Source organism: Montipora foliosa, chromosome 14, assembly GCF_036669935.1.
Source record: "Montipora foliosa isolate CH-2021 chromosome 14, ASM3666993v2, whole genome shotgun sequence".
Lineage (NCBI taxonomy): Eukaryota > Metazoa > Cnidaria > Anthozoa > Scleractinia > Acroporidae > Montipora > Montipora foliosa.
In genome coordinates this window covers 21,322,318-21,342,317 of record NC_090882.1, presented here as the reverse complement: position 1 = coordinate 21,342,317, position 20,000 = coordinate 21,322,318, and the positions used below count along the sequence as shown (strand labels likewise).

At 40.3% G+C, this 20,000-nt stretch overlaps 2 protein-coding genes and 1 non-coding gene across 10 annotated transcripts in view; all 3 read left to right on the top strand.

Annotated features, from left to right (window-relative positions):
* LOC137984939 (tetratricopeptide repeat protein 28-like) overlaps positions 1 to 7,628 on the top strand; it is a 20,107-nt gene extending 12,479 nt beyond the window's left edge. For all 3 annotated transcript variants that reach the window (XM_068832283.1, XM_068832282.1, XM_068832284.1), the window contains one exon: positions 1 to 7,628. This exon is cut by the window's left edge. In XM_068832283.1, coding sequence (XP_068688384.1) covers positions 358 to 5,409 — 5,052 coding nt within the window. In that variant the 5' untranslated portion in view covers positions 1 to 357 and the 3' untranslated portion in view covers positions 5,410 to 7,628.
* A 1,127-nt stretch (positions 7,629 to 8,755) lies between these two features.
* On the top strand, positions 8,756 to 8,828 carry Trnap-ggg (transfer RNA proline (anticodon GGG)). The gene has a single exon. It is a non-coding gene; the product is annotated as a tRNA-Pro (tRNA).
* Positions 8,829 to 11,407: 2,579 nt separating this feature from the next.
* The window catches only part of LOC137984948 (uncharacterized), a 26,804-nt gene continuing 18,211 nt past the window's right edge, over positions 11,408 to 20,000 (top strand). For all 6 annotated transcript variants that reach the window (XR_011119207.1, XR_011119204.1, XR_011119205.1 and 3 more), the window contains exon 1: positions 11,408 to 11,468. The gene's annotated coding sequence lies outside the window, so the exon portion shown is untranslated. The remainder of the gene's footprint in view (positions 11,469 to 20,000) is intronic.

Below are 20,000 nucleotides of genomic sequence, written 5' to 3'. Positions count from 1 at the left end.
AATGGGTGTACAGTACATCTGCCAGACAGATGCATCGTTCATTGAAGGCTCGCCGTAATTTGCACGTTGGCGCCGCAGACGTGAGAAAATTGAAGCAGTAAAGATGACATGAAGTAAAAATCGCTGTCCTGGGTTCCTTTTTCGTAAAATGTATCACAGAAAAAACATTCAAAACCACACTTTAAACTTAGCATTATTTGCGAAAATAAATAAATAAAAGTAAAAATAAAAACATCTTAGTATATATATATATATATATATATATATAAGCTATTAAGTGATCCTTTGTACTACTGCTGACATTAACGCAATAATTATTTTTAGCAAGGTCTGACTAAAAGCTAAGCCTGACTAAGTATGGCCACTGGACCGCAATACACTGAGGAGCAGCTGAACTACTTCAGGATCTGCTTTATCACTACTGAAGTGATAACTGAGGGCCTGCGAACAATCTTCAAACAAGAATGGGACAACCGCTACAAGGCAACTTTGGGAGAATGGAAAGACGAACCCCGAAATGGACTGGACTTCAAAAACCAGGAGTCGCCGAGAAACCAAAGAAAAAACGCGGGTCTTTTGGCAACCATGGTTAACGGAAATAGAGCAGAATGGGATTGCACTATGCTCTTTTACGCTATACTGTACTCCGACTGTATTGGAGGAGCCCTAAACGCAGTAGTCCGATCAAATGTGGATGATTTGAGAAATTTTCGTAATCAAGTCTTTGCTCATTTGCCAAAAGGCCATGTCAAGGAGTCAGAGTTTCAAATTGCTGTAGGTAAAGTTGTAGTTGCCTTTCAAGCACTTGGCCTCTCCGATCTGAAGATTCAAGAAACCAAAAATCAGAAGAGTTTTCCGACGGACGAACTGAAAGACAAAGAACAGGAACTTAGAGAAAAAGGTGAAACCCTTAAGGAAACAGAAAAGCATCGAAAGGTCCTCGAAGAGCAGTTACAAACTGAAGCTCCTGCGGCATTTTGCATTCTCCCACCCAAGCCATCGCACGACGTTGCCGAACGAAATCATGAGTTGGCTGAAATAGCACAAAAGCTAAAGCAACTGAAAGAAACCAACGAGAGCCGATTAACTTCCCTGTACATCTCAGGAAACCCTGGATGCGGCAAATCTCAGCTGGCCGGTCTTGCCGCAAAGAAATTCTTTGATGACAAAAAACAAATCGCGAGCAAGAATACATTCGTGATGACTCTAAATGCGCAAAGTCTTGATTCTCTCTTAGAATCCTACGTCTCTTTTTCTCGTAATCTAAAGTGTTCAGAATATGCAGTCACAAGTACTCTAAACGACAAAGATCTGAAGACGGAGGGGAAGATTGCCAACATAAAGTCATTAATTAGAACCAAAGTTGAGCTTTACTCATCGTGGCTGTTAGTGGTGGACAATGTCGTCAGCTTAAGTGGAATGAATCCTCATTTGCCGGAGACCGGAGACACGCACTGGTGTAAAGGTCAGCTGCTGATCACATCGCAAGACACCGCTGCTATTCCTTCAGAAACCTCTTTCAGCAATCACATCTCTGTGAGCAAGGGCATGACACCATCTGACGCCATTTCCTTATTAGCCTCTCTCTCCGGCATCGCTGACGGTGAGACTGAAAAAGAAGTTGCTCGGGCATTAGATTACCAACCCCTTGCCTTAGCAAGCGCCGCTATCTTTGTCAAACAAGTTCGGGAAGCATCTTCGAATTTTGGCTGGAAAGGCTACCTCGAGAAGCTTGAGAGGGGTCAGCGTGCTAACACTGAGGATTTTCTTGCCATGACAAACCAAAGCTACCCATTCTCTATGACCACAGCGATTTCATTGGCCGTGGACGACGCGATGTCATCTGACAAGGTTTTGAATCACACATTCGGTTTCATTTCTCTCTGTGGTCAGCAACCATTAAACCTTGACCTTGTAATAAAGTACATCCTAAATGTCGAGAACGAAAGCGATGGGAGTGGATTAGACGCTTCTGTGGACAAAGATATCATTGGTTTAAGGATTCGCAAAAGCTCGCTGCTGTTAGTTGAAGAAGACGAGAGTGGCGTCTACGTTCAAGTACATCAAATTGTGAAAAATGTCACCCAAACTAGAATCAAAAAGTATTCGGAGGCTCAATATTTTCAAATCATTCATTGGGGTATTACCTCATTTAGTCAGTTTATAGATGAGAAAGATCTTGATAAAAAAGAATCTATTTCTAAAAGCTTCCAGCTGGTACCTCATTTGAAGTGCCTAATAACAAAAATTGAAACGGTATTCAATGTACCTGACTTATCAAAAGTCAATTTAAATGTGAAAGATTATCCAAATTATTTCATTAGGTTTAGCGCAATCTGTGCTAATCATTGCGACTTTAATAGAGCCAAAAGCATCGGTAAGGTAGCTCTAAAATTAATTCAGCATAGTGGTCTATTTTGTAAGGGAGACTTGGCAGCAGTCTATCATGTGTTAGGCATTTCCCATCGGTGCATGGGTGAGTTTCAAGAATCAAAAGAGTATCATGATCGCGCTCTTGCTATACAGATAAAAAAGTTGGGATCTCAGCATATCGATGTCGCATCCAGTTACAACAACATAGCCACTGTACTCCATGACCAAGGTGACCTGGAACAGGCAAAGGAGTATCATGATCGCGCTCTTGCTATACGGATAGAAAAGTTGGGATCTCAGCATATCGATGTCGCAACCAGTTACAACAACATAGCCACTGTACTCCGTGCCCAGGGTGACCTGGAACAAGCAATGGAGTATCATCATCGCGCTCTTGCTATACAGATAGAAAAGTTGGGATCTCAGCATATCGATGTCGCACCCAGTTACAACAACATAGCGACTATACTCCATGACCAAGGTGACCTGGAACAAGCAAGGGAGTATCTCGATCGCGCTCTTGCTATACGGATAGAAAATTTGGGATCTCAGCATATCGATGTGGCATCCAGTTACAACAACATAGCTAGTGTACTCCGTGCGCAGGGTGACCTGGAACAGGCAAAGGAGTATGTTGATCGCGCTCTTGCTATACGGACAGAAAAGTTGGGATCTCAGCATATCGATGTCGCATCCAGTTACAACATCATAGCCAGTGTACTCCGTGCCCAGAGTGACCTGGAAGAAGCAATGGAGTATCATGATCGCGCTCTTGTTATACAGATAGAAAAGTTGGGATCTCAGCATATCCATGTCGCAACCAGTTACAACAACATAGCCACTATACTCCATGACCAAGGTGACCTGGAACAAGCAAAGGAATATCATAATCGCGCTCTTGCTATACAGATAGAAAAGTTGGGATCTCAGCATATCGATGTCGCATCCAGTTACAACAACATAGCCACTGTACTCCGTGCCCAGGGTGACCTGGAACAGGCAAAGGAGTATCATGATCGCGCTCTTGCTATACGGATAGAAAAGTTGGGATCTCAGCATATCGATGTCGCATCCAGTTACAACAACATAGCCAGTGTACTCTGTGCCCAGGGTGACTTGGAACAGGCAAAGGAGTATCATGATCGCGCTCTTGCTATACAGATAGAAAAGTTGGGATCTCAGCATATTGATGTCGCAAGCAGTTACAACAACATAGCCACTGTACTCCATGACCAAGGTGACCTTGAACAAGCAAAGGAGTATCTCCATCGCGCTCTTGCTATACGAATAGAAAAGTTGGGATCTCAGCATATCGATGTCGCAACCAGTTACAACAACATAGCCAGTGTACTCTGTGCCCAGGGTGACCTGGAACAGGCAAAGGAATATCATGATCGCGCTCTTGCTATACGGACAGAAAAGTTGGGATCTCAGCATATTGATGTCGCATGCAGTTACAACAACATAGCCAGTATACTCTGTGCCCAGGGTGACCTTGAACAGGCAAAGAAGTATCTCGATCGCGCTCTTGCTATACAGATAGAAACGTTGGGATCTCAGCATATCGATGTCGCATCCAGTTACAACAACATAGCAAGTGTACTCCGTGCCCAAGGTGACCTGGAACAAGCAAAGGAATATCATAATCGCGCTCTTGCTATACGGATAGAAAAGTTGGGACCTCAGCATATCGATGTCGCAACCAGTTACAACAACATAGCCACTATACTCCATGACCAAGGTGACCTGGAACAAGCAAAGGAGTATCTCGATCGCGCTCTTGTTTTACAAATAGAAAAGTTGGGATCTCAGCATATCGATGTCGCATCCAGTTACAACAACATAGCCACTATACTCCATGACCAAGGTGACCTAGAACAAGCAAAGGAGTATAACGATCGCGCTCTTGCTATACGGATAGAAAAGTTGGGACCTCAGCATATCGATGTCGCAACCAGTTACAACAACATAGCCACTATACTCCATGACCAAGGTGACCTGGAACAAGCAAAGGAGTATAACGATCGCGCTCTTGCTATACAGATAGAAAAGTTGGGACCTCAGCATATCGATGTCGCAACCAGTTACAACAACATAGCCACTATACTCCGTGACCAAGGTGACCTGGAAGAAGCAAAGGAGTATCTCGATCGCGCTCTTGTTTTACAAATAGAAAAGTTGGGATCTCAGCATATCGATGTCGCATCCAGTTACAACAACATAGCCACTATACTCCATGACCAAGGTGACCTGGAACAAGCAAAGGAGTATTTCGATCGCGCTGTTGTTATACAGATAGAAAAGTTGGGCTCTCAGCATATCGATGTGGCATCCAGTTACAACAACATAGCCAGTGTACTCCGTGCCCAGGGTGACCTGGAACAAGCAAAGGAGTATCTCGATCGTGCTCTTGCTATACGGATAGAAAAGTTGGGATCTCAGCATATCGATGTGGCATCCAGTTACAACAACATAGGCAGTGTACTCCGTGCCCAGGGTGACCTGGAACAAGCAAAGGAGTATCTCGATCGTGCTCTTGCTATACGGATAGAAAAGTTGGGATCTCAGCATATCGATGTGGCATCCAGTTACAACAACATAGGCAGTGTACTCCGTGCCCAGGGTGACATGGAAAAGGCAAAGGAGTATTATGAACGCGCTCTTGTTATACAGATAGAAAAGTTGGGATCTCAGCATATCCATGTCGCAATCAGTTACAACAACATAGCCACTATACTCCATGACCAAGGTGACCTGGAAGAAGCAAAGGCGTATCTTGAGCTCGCTCTTGCTATACGGATACAAAAGTTGGGATCTCAACATATTCTTGTCGCAGATTCCTATAAAAACTTGGCTATGGCACTCCGTGACCATGGTGAGCTGGAGCAGGCAAAGGAGTATTTTGAACGTGCGTTGTCCATCTATTTGATTCGTCTCGGTCCTGGACATTCTAGTGTTACAACTCTTCAGCGACAATTGGCTAGACTGCAAAAACTGTCTAGTAGAGTAAAATGGCTGAATTGTGTCATATATTAATGAGGGATAGTAATTGCTTCGCTAAATAAATTATCCATGTCTGGCAAGCAGGATGCACGTGTTAGCAAACCTTCCGCGAAAGCTGGTGTTAATCAACCCAGTGAGCGATATAGGTTGATTTCTGTGACTAAATCTGGTGACAAGAACAAGTTGAAATGGCTAGGGGACGTTTAAATAATTTATTAACGTTGATTTGAAAGTTTCCGGAACGTGGAACTTTACAAGCATCAATAGCCACTTTCACACAATGAAAGCTGATGGTGTCTCAATAAGTTTCTACCCTGGCATGAAAACTCGTAACATACAAGGCTCTAAATCTGAAATTATCGGTAAGAAATTATCTGAATTCACAATTATCCACGACCACGATCTACACGAAGAAGATGAATCCTTTACTCCAAGAGAGAGCCAAGAAAACCGAAGCAAGATAACCGAAGAGCAGTGCAAAAACGATCATCTAATAGACACTGAAATGCGTGAGATAAGGGAACAATTTAGACACGAAATCAGCAAACGTCTGTCTGAAATCTCATTTCTCATAAGTGGAAAGACAACGACAGAGGAAATCGAACTTCAGGCGGAAAACAGAGACCTTAAGCAGAAACTTTAAGAACTTGAATCGTGTTATATCTCTTTATAACAAGAGACAAATGTTTGAAGCGATGAGAATATGAGTCTTATAACGGCATTGCGACCCTTGAACAACGAAATTGAAAAGGAAAGTAGACTCGCAGCACAAGAGATAAATGAAGATAACCTACAAGATCTTCAATCCTCTTGGGAAACTGTTCAAACGAAATCGAAGAAGTTTAAGTTTCGAGTTTCTAGTTTATTTCCTTCTTAAAAATACTAATTAACAATTAGATCATGAGCTCGAGATTTCTATGAGATGATAGTTGATGAGGACGAAGGCCGAATCAACTATCACCTCATAGACATCGAGAGCGAATAATCTAATTGTTTTAGTGGAATCCTTACTAGAATTTACTTCAAATAACGGCTTCCAATTATTTCTTGACGTATTATTAAACTGTGCGTCTGAAAAAGATCGCTCGGATTGAATTGCCATTTAAAATCTAAGTTGTGCGCGCGCCCATCAGCTTTTTCAATAATTTCAACTTTTTTGAAAGTCAAGAAACCGTAAATGTCCTTCGTTTAGACTTCTCAGAAAGTTAATTATCCATTTGCATCCAAACTTTCCTCCAAAACTTTGGAAAAACGAAAAAAAACGTCGTTATTTCCAAGACGACCTCCAGCCACTAAACACTAATGGCTGATAGTGTTCAATGGCTCAGCCAATCAGATTACAGCATTTGCATTAGTACACTAGTAGAATTCTACTAAATAACAATTAGGCCGACCAGGTTCGATATATTCAACTATGTAAGATTCATACACAGATTCGTTATGTAATATAAAAGAAAAAAGAAAAAAGTGGAAAGGCATGAATTATTTGAAGTTAAATAAATAAGAAATAACACGACCTACAAATTACAGTAAATTACACAATAAGAACGGTTTAACTAGTATTTCTTTAGTTTCGATATTATTTTATTAATTTCTAATGTAGTCATGTTCAGTTATTAATATGTCGTATAAAACATTTCTCATCTTATTTTTGAAACTATTATTTTGCAATTTTGTTATTCTTTACATGTAAGGGCAGTAGCTTGTTTTTAATCTTGTACATGAATATTGCGACGTTTTGCAATCTTCTGTTGTGTAAGGTGGTTAGCTTAGCTTTCTTTAGTAGTTTTAGGTATCTCATTCCAAATTCTTGATCCAATACGTGACAAAAAGTTTTTTTGCAAGTCAGTTCTGGAATGTTTTGTATAAAACTTTTGAGATGTTGATGAACGACTGAGTGGAATATCTGTGTTTAGTATAATTACGTAGGTGATTATTAAAAATTGCCTGCGCTGATTGGAATCACTTGAGGTGATTATTACCCGATAATCACCTAAGCGGTTTTTTTTTTTCAAAATGGCCGCAAGCCGTTTTGTCGAGGTGAAAGACGAAGAAATTAATTCTTTTAAAGAAAATTCATATTTGTCAAATAATCACCTGTGGAATTATACTAGAACAATGATTCACCTAAGGCTCGATGAATATCGATGAATAATTGTTAAATACTTATTGTTCTACTGAAGAGATCTAAAATATTCGGCGGTGCTTGTTTACCATTAACAACATACATTAATTTTGCAACTTCAAAGACATAAAGAAAGTTTACAGGGAGAACCTTAGCTTTAACCAAAAAAAGGTAAATCGTGTTCATCTTTAGGAGCAAAATTGATTAAGCGCAGTGCACGTTTCTGGAGAATAACAAGCAACAAGTGTCAAGAAAATTCAAACAAGGAGTGCGCCGCATGCATCAAATCGATCACCTAGAAGAAAGTCCCTTGTGATTCTTGGAGAAAAACATCCAAGACAGGAAATTTTCGAAGGCAGCAAACTTGTACAAAATGAGGGGTAGTCCGCAGGGGTAGTCCATGGACCATATCCATGAAGGGGTCCACATTGGTGGTCCATGGACCTGGGATCCATGTTTTGTAGACGTCCTTTTTTACAGGTCACAGGTCATTGCTTTACCAACGCAGAAAGTATCCTGAACATGCATAAAGGCTAACCTTAGATCTAATTAGGCCTAAACAAAAATTTTTAGGCTTTAGCTTAGCTTTTGTTAATGTTTAGGATACTTTTTGTATTGGTAAAACAATGACCTGTGACCTGTAACAAACACCAGCCGCAGCACTAGACTAATGTGTACCTTTACATGATAAGTAATAATAGCAAATAGTTAGAAATAGTTATGTGCATATTAACAAATGAAGGCATGAAACTAAAATATAAGATAAAATATTTACAAACTGTATCCGTTACATATCAGTTAAGATAGGCTATGTACAAATAAAACAATGGTTTAAAAATATACAAATTCTCAATGTTCTTATTCAAGTTGATACAAGTTTACTTTGTTTATCATAGCAAAATTCACTTTGCTATGGTAAAACATGCTAATTGATGCCAAAAAAATGCTAAAAATACACTTTGTAAAGTGCTTTACTTAAGCTACAATACTTAAATCGAAATAAATTAATTACGTGGCCTATCTGTTAAAGAAAAGTGTCGAAGAACTTGGCATTGTACAAAGAGTAGAACTCTTTCAACACCAAATGATGAAATGGTATATGAAATGGATCATACGTAAACTGTGGATATGAAATCAAGTGAAGCTATGATCTTCGCAGTTATGAACGCAATTTTTACAATTGCGTAGAAAAGCCTGAAAAGTTCAGAACTTCAACGGGGTTTGAACCCGTGATCTCGCGATTCCAACATCAGTGGCTTCATAGCTCAGTTGGTTAGAGCGTCGCACCGGGATCGCGAGGTCACGGGTTCAAACCCCGTTGAAGTCCTGAATTTTTCAGGCTTCTCTTCGTAATTATAAAAATTGCGTTCATAACTGCGAAGATCATAGCTTCACTTGGTCTTTCAACATCATCGAGCGCTTTAATATTGTTCAGAGAAGTCATTGTTTCTTCCATATGGTACGCACTGGCCGTGAGTCGCGGATTACAAAGTGTACGCACGCATATTGCTGAAGGTAACAAAATGAAGAAAAGAACAATGCAATTTGTGATCCAGATGATTCTTTTGTGATTTGTTTCTTTGATATTGATCGTTTACCATTTCAATCTCTGCAAAGTCCCAGGCTCTCAGTTTGTAAGGATGAGCAGGGATGAGCGAAAAAGCAGGCGTGTCGGTCAGCGGGTAGCCTTCCATGCAGTCGTTTTTAGGGGAGTCGCATTTCACCTCCTCCCTTGCGGGATGGAAGTGAAATGAGTTATAGTTGGTGGGGTGGGACGAAGGAAAAAAGCTGCGGGCGCGAGAAGACTGCCCCTCTTGCCCCAGTCCTCAGTAGGTCTTTTCCTGCGCTCGCTTTTTTCTTTCGTTTCGTAGACTTTTTCGTTCGATCCTACAAACCCTCCCAGCTTCATGAGTAATTGTTAAAATAAATCATATGTGATATCAGAACAGTAAGTGTATTTTTAAAATTTTTATTCCTTAGAAGTCGGCTCTCCAAAAATCAAAGGGCTGATGATTATAAAGCCACCATTATTTATGACTCTTGATCTGATTTTGTACCATTAGTCGTTTTTCGTTCTAGAGATGTGAAAGCTACAATTGTAGTCGTCTGCGACTTTTAAGTCATTGCAAGACTACATTTAATTTTTTTTGTCAAATAATTGTAAGAAACACAAAGAAGGCAGATGCCTTTCGGTTCTGACATCTTAGACTACTGGATCATTATTGGTGAATATCCATATAACAGAAAATATAATCCAGGCTTATTTTTCCTACTTCGTCCACAGTTATGCTTTTTATTACTAAACCAGTGTTTTTTTGTTTCGCGGAAGACCTGAATTAACATGGTCAGGAGTTCTTTACGCAAAGAACTAAAGCGAATGTGAGGATAGAACCAACATTCCTCCCTAACTAAATCATAAACACCCTTACGATTTAGGTAAAGTCCTAAACTCCACCGCTGTTAAGGCACTCAACTGTAATATTGTCGTTTGCGATGAAGCCCAAACCTTTATTTGCGGGATTCTAGTGATGTTAAGTTTTAGTGATTGCAGTGATGTGTAGCAATGTGTAGTGATGCGTAGTGATTAGTGACGGTGATTGATGGCTTGTAATGGACTGTGATAGCTCCGGGTGGGGACTCGCATATGAAAGCCCAGGGGCTGTGATGCTCGTCGTCTCGCCGGCTTAGGGGTGTGAATTTCGGATTTTGGTCTCACTTAGGGTGTCCCGGGTAAAACGTCATCATGTGTAGCAGTGAAGGTCTCGTTTAGGGTTGCACACGAAGAAATATAAAATCATATATTCAATATGTTTTAAATATGGTTTCTTTTAGGGGTCAAAAAAAGCCTGGGTCACACCCATATTGGTCTCCTTTAGGAGTTCAATTTAATATTTCCGACGAGCATCCCCGCCCCTTCATATGCTAATTTACCCCCTCCCTACCGGGGGGTTGATGGCTAGTGATGGCTCCTAACATCCTCGGAGACCCAGAGGCAGGCAGTCGAGACGGGACGAGAATCGGCACTGGCGTAAAGTTTTCTAGTAAGGAGAAAAGAGCCGCTGAGAACGTATCTAATTAAATTCTCATTTTTTGATTGGGCGGAAATTTCCGCATTTGTCCAGTTTTCTGCCCAATCAGAGAACCTCATACAGAGAAGTCAGAGTGAGATAGCTTATATCAAGAGGTAAACACCACATCTACGGTCGCCATTTTATTTCTATCGCTCTCCTTGTCTTGCTCGTACAACAGACATACCCTGCGACGAAAATTTGGGTCGCAAAGAACCTGCCAAATACTAAATGCTACCAATTCAACCTAAAAGATTTAAAGACTTATATAATACAAACTTTTATTTGTTGAGGCGTGTCATAAAAAGCTAGGCAAATGTGTTGTATCTGAGCCCGAATGTTGAAGATAGGGTGATCATGAGACAGGTGTTTTTCAGCCTGAATTACATAGCAGATTGATTAATTAATCTAAGTAATTATAAAAGAAAAAACCATTGAGCCAAGCAGCCAAACCTCGATTTATTCGTGTGTCCCAACTACAAGAAATAAAACATGTGCAAAGTTATGTACAAAGAAATGGAAAGGATGCTAAAGGCCAGTGTGCACACATGAACATTGTTTTTCTGTGTTTAAAAACTGAAATAAATTCATTTTCAATAATATCAACCAAAAATAGATGCCTCGAGTTAAGGTTTGCTTATTGCCCCGCGAGGAGGCAACCTAGAAGCCCCCGCGTAAAAAGGGAAACGATGTAAATTAATATATAAATTGGTAGATATTGTATAGGGGAAAGCAATCTCGATTTGCTCAACTGAGCGCGCAAGGTGGTATCGGTATTGCTTAACCAGGGTGCGCAAGGTGGTATCGGTATTGTTCATCGAGTTTGCGAGGTGTTCTGGGTAACTTGAGTCACGAGAAAATCATAAGGCGCGTCGATGTCGAAGTGCTGTCGATTGAAGGTGAGTAATTTTATAATATTTACAGCGATTCCTTTTACTTTGAAAATAAAAAAGTTACAGTATCTGATAGAACATCATTTTGCCTGGGTCAAGAATAGATTTTTCAGGCACATATCATAAACAGGGGCGACGATTTGTCAGACATAAATGAAATCAGAAGCGAGCGACAGACTTCTCGGCCTCAAACTGCTAAAGCGAAAGCATAGTCTCCGTATCAACGTTTTCAAACAATCTTCGATTGTTTTTACAACAGTTGTTCAGAAATAATAATACTCAGCGATCCGAATATAATAACCGAGTTTTGTTCCTATTTCGTAAATACTCTTTTTCTTTGGCCATCTCAGTTTTATCAGAAATAACACACAAACAGCGTTGACGAACATGAGATATAAACGCATACTTGAAATTATCTTTTAATTGACGTATCGTATGCTTCTGCATCCATCTTTAGAAGTGACGGTTAATACAAAACTGGAGTTTCACACTGAAACCCCAACACAGCTCCCATCGTTTTGGTTGCCTCACCTCATGTTATAAATCGGGATTTTCATCGAACTCTGTAAGAATTGAAGCTGTTTGAAGCCTCGCGCGCGCAGAAATCCCCTCCAGCGACACTCGACACCACGGCTGTTTTTTTGTTGTTGTTGGAAAGAATATAGTTTCGTCAAGTGAGCTGCCTTTAGCCAAAGAAATCACCACTCCGTAATTCTACTGTCCATTTTGCTGTATCGCGTTCGCCCCGCTTGGCTCATAAAGCGCCTGTCATGCAGGTAAATTTTGCTGCACCGAACAAAGTCACCGAGTAATTACCTAATAATTCAATTTATTTTGACACGCATGGCTAGAATACCAATTAACAAAGACAGAGATAACGTGGATTTTGCAACAATTTAACGTTTCAGTCGGTTCATGCCAATATAAAAAATTCTTTTTTAGGATCCTTCCATTCGCTTTCGTGTTCGTTATGTTATCCTTTAGTTTACAAGTTAGTTTGTTTTGCATCTCCCTAGGGGTTATCACGCATAGCTTAACCAATGAAATCCCTGCATCCTAATTGCTCGGAATACATGAAATTCTTTGTGTATTTCGTTGCACCGAAAAAAGACCACCGGGGTTATAACTCGGATACCTTTCCGTTGTTTTTTCTATTGATATCGCTCGATGCACCGGTGTGAGAAATAACTTTGAATGCTTCAATTCATCTGCAAGCGCAAAAACAAAGCACAGATGATTTCAACGATCGCATTTTCCGTGTACCCACCAGCAAAGTGCCGAAAAGGTGCAGCGACCTTTTGTGAGTTGTTGACAGATGTAAAACGGGATTGTATTTCAGACACTCTTTATTTTATCCTCTTGACTCGTTTTTTATTATTCAGTAGTAGTTTAGATTTACTTTGTAATTTCGAGGAGTGAACGAGGGTCATTTAGTATAAAGACCAGTGAAAGATTTCTTTCGATAAATTGATGTTGAAAAGTATGATTATGACGTTTGATAATTACATCAAGAAACGGGATCACATTATTTTCTTCAAACTCTATAATAAATTTGATGTTTACGTGGCAGCTATTGAGATACTGGTTGAGGTCACACTTAGCAGTTTACTAAGGTAAAAACCCTTAACTATGGTATAAAAAAGGTAAGCAAAGTTTACTATGGTAAAACGCATAAACTGACTTTTACATTTCCCAGACCTTTCCTTGTCACAAGAGTGCTACTCAAATGTCGAGTTGATGACAGACAGTAATTTTTTGAGTTCCGTCGCGTGAGTCTTAACACAACAACTTTATATATTTCGTGACTGCGCCATGGATCGTGAACGTGTTGTAGCTTCGATTGTGGCTCTATTGTTTCTTATCGTTGCAATCCGTAAAGCTCAGAGATTTAGATTTCTGGCTCTTTACCTTGTTTTTGAAAGGAGGCAATTTGATATTAAGAGATTACAAAAGCGAAGAAGAAGGAGAGGAGCTTTAGCAAGACGGAGGAGAGTGGCGGGGGTATATCCGAGACCACAGGGATGGTTTGAAGAAATGTATGAAAATCCCGTCATGTTTTCGTTATTCGTTAAAAGGTTGTGAGGGAAGGAGATAGAAAGCGCATGTATATAGAGGGCACACGCAAATTCAGCAAAGTCACGAAATGCTTCTCAAAATCATGACAAGATGTCACCTAAATAAACAAAGTTTAGATAAACCACGCTTTTTCAGATGGACTTTGCTTTCATCCGACCGCCGTTGCTAACGCAACAGACTAGAATTGCGTTTACCATGATAAAGTGAGAAAAGCCGGTCACATTGAAAAACCCATTTACTATGGTAAACTTTCGTTTACTATGGTAAAAAAAGCTCAAGTGTGACCTCAACCAATGTAGAAATTGAAGAACATTGTTTTTACTGTCGAACAGAGTGAAAGTATCATTTACCAAATAGAAGGACGATGATGTAATTAAGAACCCACTTCAGTTTGAAATGGCACATAAAGATATTGGCTAAGGTGAGCCCATCGCAAGGGCATCAATTTCATCGTAGTAGTCGCCATCAAATATGAAATGGCTCTTCTTAGTAGCAAACTCGAGTAGACCCTTTAAGACAGAGTGAGGCATCGTCGGTGGATCGGAAGGGCATACAATTTGTCAAGACAAAGTTGTATTGTTTCATCAAGTGGAATGTTTGTGAACAAGGAACTGACGTCAAAACAGCACATTAGCTCATTGTTATGTTTATACATCTTGGCACAATCAGCAAAGCTGAAGGAATCCTTGATAGTGGACTGATTTGTGGAGATGGTCTTTCACTCTGTTGGACATTAAAAACAATGTTCTTCAATATGTACAGTATTTCAATAGCTGCCATGTAAACATCACATGTATTATAGAGTTTGAAGAAAATAATGTGATCCCGTTTCTTGTTGTACTTATCAAACGTCATAATCATACTTTTTCAACATCAATTTATCGAAAGAAAACTTTCACTGGTCGAAATTACAAAGTAAATCTGATCCGTAATGTCACTTTTCGTTGTTTCCGCATTTGCTCGTCGCCTCGTTTGTTACAATCGTCTTTGGATGAACTTAAGAAGTTAGTGTCACAAAACAGTTACCCCAGAGGTGTTGTTAATTTATGACATGAATGATGTCTTACAAAGGCAACAAAACAAACCATAGAACCCAACCATCACAGATCCCAAGAAGAAAATTTTCTTCGTTTTACCTTATTTAGGACTACAAAGGAAAATAGTTAGTATACAAATTAATTATATCGTGTGTAAATAAATTCTACGGGTGCATTGACCTTAGAGTGATTTTCAAAGCACTTTTCGCATTAAATCTTTCTTTCCTTACAAAGATAGACTTAGCCGTAGCCAAATGGCTAAGTAAAAGACGATTGCATGACAGAAAAACTGAGCATTTAAAGCAATAATTAATGCGGTCATCATACGTCGGCTCTCGCGGACCATGTAACATCAACTGGTCACATTTTAAAATGGGGTCATTTTGAAATTTTAGCGAAAGGTCGATCCGACATTCATTGTAAAATAAAGGAGACACTACTGATCAGAGATTTAAAGCCGACCTTACATGAATATGTCAGCAGCGAAAAGCTGTGCCTTTATTAGTTTTTGTCACCTCTGTTGTTACTTAATAGTTAAGAGTGCATGTCAGTAAAAATCAAACATTTTCGAATTTTCGCGGCCAGAGGCCAAAAATGGATTTTGCTCAAATCTTGTCCAGATGTAGACTATTATGTCTCTAATGCACTGTATAGTTTTTTAAGTCATGTGTATTTTTATTTTGGAGAAACTGCGAATTTAAGAGTTGGTGTCGAAATCCCCATTTTTCCGCAGGAATTAACGCTTACTTTGCCGTCAAATTTCGCTACAAAAACCAATTCGTATCAGCTCAAAACCTCCTAAAAGCTCTTCTGTGGTATCTCGACATCCGGTTTACGTGATTTTTTTCAAATTTGAATCACGGTTTGCACCCGAAATAATTTTACCTTCAAGTCGCCTGGTTTTACTTGACTGAAGGTACCCATGAAAACCGCATCGTTTTTCAACTTGCGATGAAGCTCAAAATCTAACAATATTTGTACCGTTAACTCTCTAAGCGATAAGCTTTCAAGTGATATAAAAATTTCTTTGGGCAAATGTATGCGCGCTGCGTGACAGGTCATCAAATTCATGTGTTTATCAAACGTCCTAATTTGCATATTCATCGAGTATGAAAACCAAGAACCTCCAGTTTTACCAGAAATCACATAAATAGTTTCAGCCAACAGTTGGTGTACATCCGATTACTATTCAATACGTTCATGTCCCAGCGTCAGTTCACTTTAGCAGTGATGACATTCTCTTATAATGGCCAAATTGGCTCAACCGTTTCCTGGTAACCTCATAATAAACAAACTGAATATCTGTGCCATGGAAAACTTTCCCGTCCAACTGGGAACCGTATTGTTACACGAGTTCACGTGACATTAAGTGATTTTCCGGTAACGTTTTCAACCGCCCACAAACCAATAGTTTGGGCCTTAAGGAACATAACAGCAGACCAGTAGTGCTGTAAGAATAAATCGGTGTTAGGATAGTCATACCCACCCACGGAAATCGTACCCAGAGCGTGCTTGCTTACTCTCATTGTACTCTCAATTTCTATACTGACCCATCAGTTTTCAAGGTTTCAGTCATCACCATTTGCTTAAAATTATACACTAATGCGTCTTGAGTGTCTTGGCAAAGGGGTCTTCCGTGAAGACTACTTCACAGCCTTAATGAGGACCAGTGAAAAGTTGTAAAATTCAGCGTGACGCGTGCGTGATAGACAGTGGTTCAAAGGAAAACATCAAAAACTCACTCTTTCTTTTTCATTTCAAAATTGGAAGTGAAATTCTCAGTTAGTTGAAAACTGTTAACTTTGAAAGAAGCTCGTTTAAACACAGTCTCCCCGACTTAAGTAACCATCAACTGAAAAAGCTACTCGAAAAACCCGGCTACCTGTACACACCTGTTTCGCGTTTTGAGCTTCTTTTCGGGAAATCACCTTCCTGGTTTGCAGATCTAATAAAAATGCATTTATACATAATGCACTGTTAATAGAAAGAATTATTATCGTCACTTCTCCTCGATCCAGCTATTTGCAACCCTTTGGTCAACAGTGAAGGTTACCCAGAATCCGGAATCCGAAATAAGAACTAGAACCAAAGTCACTTAAAATGACCAGCGTCTTGCAAACGTTGCCTTTTACCTCGTCCAGTAATTTGTCTCATGCTGACTCCTTTTGGGAGTGGATTCAACTTTTTGGGCTTTTTCTTTTTCTTGATCGTGGGCTGGTCATTGTTTTTGACGCCAAATATTACAGCAATTGTCTTTGGGTGCTCAATTTTCTTGATTACACACGATTGTTGATCTCTTGACCAACTGAGCGTACGCTTTTTTTATAGTAATTAAGGGTGCGTTTTACTGACCCTATTGTGGGAGAACGCACCCTTAATTACTATTAAAAAAAAAGCTTCAGCGTCCCACTGACCCTATTATGGGAAGGGCAGTGGCCTCATGGAGTGGTCCGAGTTCGGGTCCTGGCTGGGGACATTGTGTTGTGTTCTTGGGCAAGACACTTTACTCTCACGGTGCCTCTCTCCACCCAGGTGTATAAATGGGTACCGGCGTAATGCTGGGGGTAACCCTGCGGTGCTACTAGGAGTAGAAATACTGCAAGTCGCACCGGAGATAAGTGCCGGCCTGATGGGCCTTCTGGCTCGTAAGCAGAGACTTTACTTTTTTACTTCTACTGACCCTATTATGGAGTAAGAATGAGTGTAGTGATGGTTTGAAATAGTAAGTTTAAGCCACTAGGATGTTAAAGATGAGGTTTAAAACTTCAATTTCGCAGGTGTTTGATAATATTCATGTGAATGTCTCTAAAAGCGAAGGATTTCTGACTTCTATTCTATGCATTCCTTTTCCGGAATACGGTCAATCGAATGCATCCTAGCATTGTACGTGCATTACTTATGGAAAAGCATTTTATCACACGAAAATGGAAGGTTGTAAAATGTGACTATACCACATTGAAAAATGACGAATCATACGCATATACGAGTGCAGCAAGAGAGAGTCTAGTTGGATTCACGGTCAACACATCGGAATCAGTGGGAAATGATTTCGCTTAACACACGTAGACTGGATCTGCTCTCGATCACTCTATAATGGAGGCAATATTATGTGTCACAACTTTCTTGAGAAGAGAGGTCTCCCTGCATCTATGTTCAGCTGCAAGTACAACTGGTTTCCCTCAGAGTCAAATGTATCCTAAAATTTTAAATGCATTCGATCAGTTTCAAAAGAGAAAATGCTGTGAAACGTGCTGTTGGAGTACCGTGACATACATACCAACGAGATGCTTTATCAACTTTATTCATCTTCGGATTTGAGATTACCTTACTAAGCCAATGTCTTCGACGTTGAGTTTATTGCTTCCGTAGTAATTTTCGAACCTTTGCTCGACTTTCACTGTGTTCCAGATTCCGGATTCCAACTTTTAGGCAAATCCGGTTCATTCAATTATAACGCCTTCAATTTCCATACCTTAACAACAAACGGCTACAAGTAAGTTGCTTTTCAGTTGGAAAATCGTGATTGTGAAAATCGTCGGATTGAATATGAACTTTAAGAACTTGCCATCGCGGATATTGTATTCTGGCCATACTCCTATGCCATCACTCCTGTGTAAAATGTTGTTGATGAAACTAACACCATAACATTTTAACCCCTAACATGCAAGCCATGCACATATGCGTCAAAGGTTCTCGGTTGGGCAATGTTTGCCGATCACACACCATCACTCTAACAAATGAATGAAGAGGGTAGTTTCCAAAGAAACTGAGGTGCTGCGTCGGTGGGGAAGTAGTATATAAAAATTTGATAATGATAAATTGGCCACCGTACAGAGATTCTAAAAGCTGACGTTTCGAGCGTTAGCCTTTCGTCAGAGCGAACACCCTGGGTACCAGCGCCTGATTCTATGGCTGTCTTCGTATGTCTCATGTGGCTGGCAGTTTCAACGTCAATCGTCAGATTGATGTGGTTTTTGATTGTGGGCACTTTTCGGTCACACGAGCCTTTTCCACCGTTGGGGTGCTCAATTCTACCTTGCATCTTTTGAAAATGGTCTGTGAAACTCTGAACCTTGTACCTCTGGGTTCTGGCTCTTTTCCAGCTTATTCCTAGAGCCGCCCGATGATGAGGGCAGAATGTCATTGACTTATGTCAAACAATGCTAAAAACACTAAAACACGCGTGTACTACAGGTAGGGAGGGAGAACCGGAAGGATAACCGGCTGGAGAACGATGAGGTCGCGCGACCTCCTGCGCGACCCCCTGCGCGACCCCCTGCGCGACCTCCTCGTTCTCCCGCCAGTTCTCCGGTTTCCCTTCCTCTTCGAACGCCTGTCACGCATGCTACTTTTTCAGTTGATGGTTGCTCATGCCGGAGCGACTCTGCTAAAAAGAGCTCCTTTCAAAGTTCACAGTTTTCAACTAAGTGAGAATTTTAACTTCCAATTTCGAAATGAAAAAGAAAGAGCGAATTTTAGATGTTTTTCTTTGAACCACTGTCTGTCACGCGTCACGCTGAATTCTACAGCTGTCACTGGTCGTCGCTACTTCAACCGTGAAGACTTGAAGAAGTAGTCTGATCGTGAATCACGGAACATCCATTAGCCACTCCCAAAGTAGAGAAGGCTGCGTTGGTGTATAATTTTAAGCAAATGGTGATTGAATTAAACCTTGAAAACTGACGCGTCAGTGTAGAAGTTGAGAGTATAACGAGAGTAAGCAAGCACGCAATTCAGGTCTGGGTAAGACTTCCGTGCTTATCCTCCGAAAGCAATTCGTGGGAAGGGTGGGTAGAACTATCCTAAAACTCGATATAAGTCAAACTTAACACTGATTTATTCTTACAGCACTACTGGTCTGCTGTTGTTCCTTCAGGCCAAAACGATTGGTTTATGGGTGGTGCGTCTCACCCCGCACATCAACCAAACTTTACCGGAAAATCACTAAATGTCACGTGAACTCGTGTATTAAAAATTGCGCCTGAAGAAATATGGTTCCTAGCTGCACGGGAGAGTTTCTTAAGGCACAGATATTCAGTTTGAGGTATTATGAGGTTACCAGGAAAAGGTTGAGCCAATTCGGCCATTATAAGAAAATGTCATCACTGCTAAAGAGAACTGACGCTGGGACATGAACATATTGAATAGTAATCGGATGTACACCAACTGTTGGCTGACACTATTTATGTGATTTCTGGTAAAACTGGAGGTTCTAAACGACAGCTAAGTCATAAACATGTAGGAAGTATTGCCATAATTGCGATTTTTGCCGTAAAAAAGTTGAAACAAGAATTCTAAGTGACTTGTTTTTCATACTCGATAAATATGCAAATTAGGGCGTTTGATGTCGAAAGGTTAAAAACACATAAATTTGATGACCTGTCACGCAGCGCGCATACATTTTCCCAAAGAGATTTTTATATCA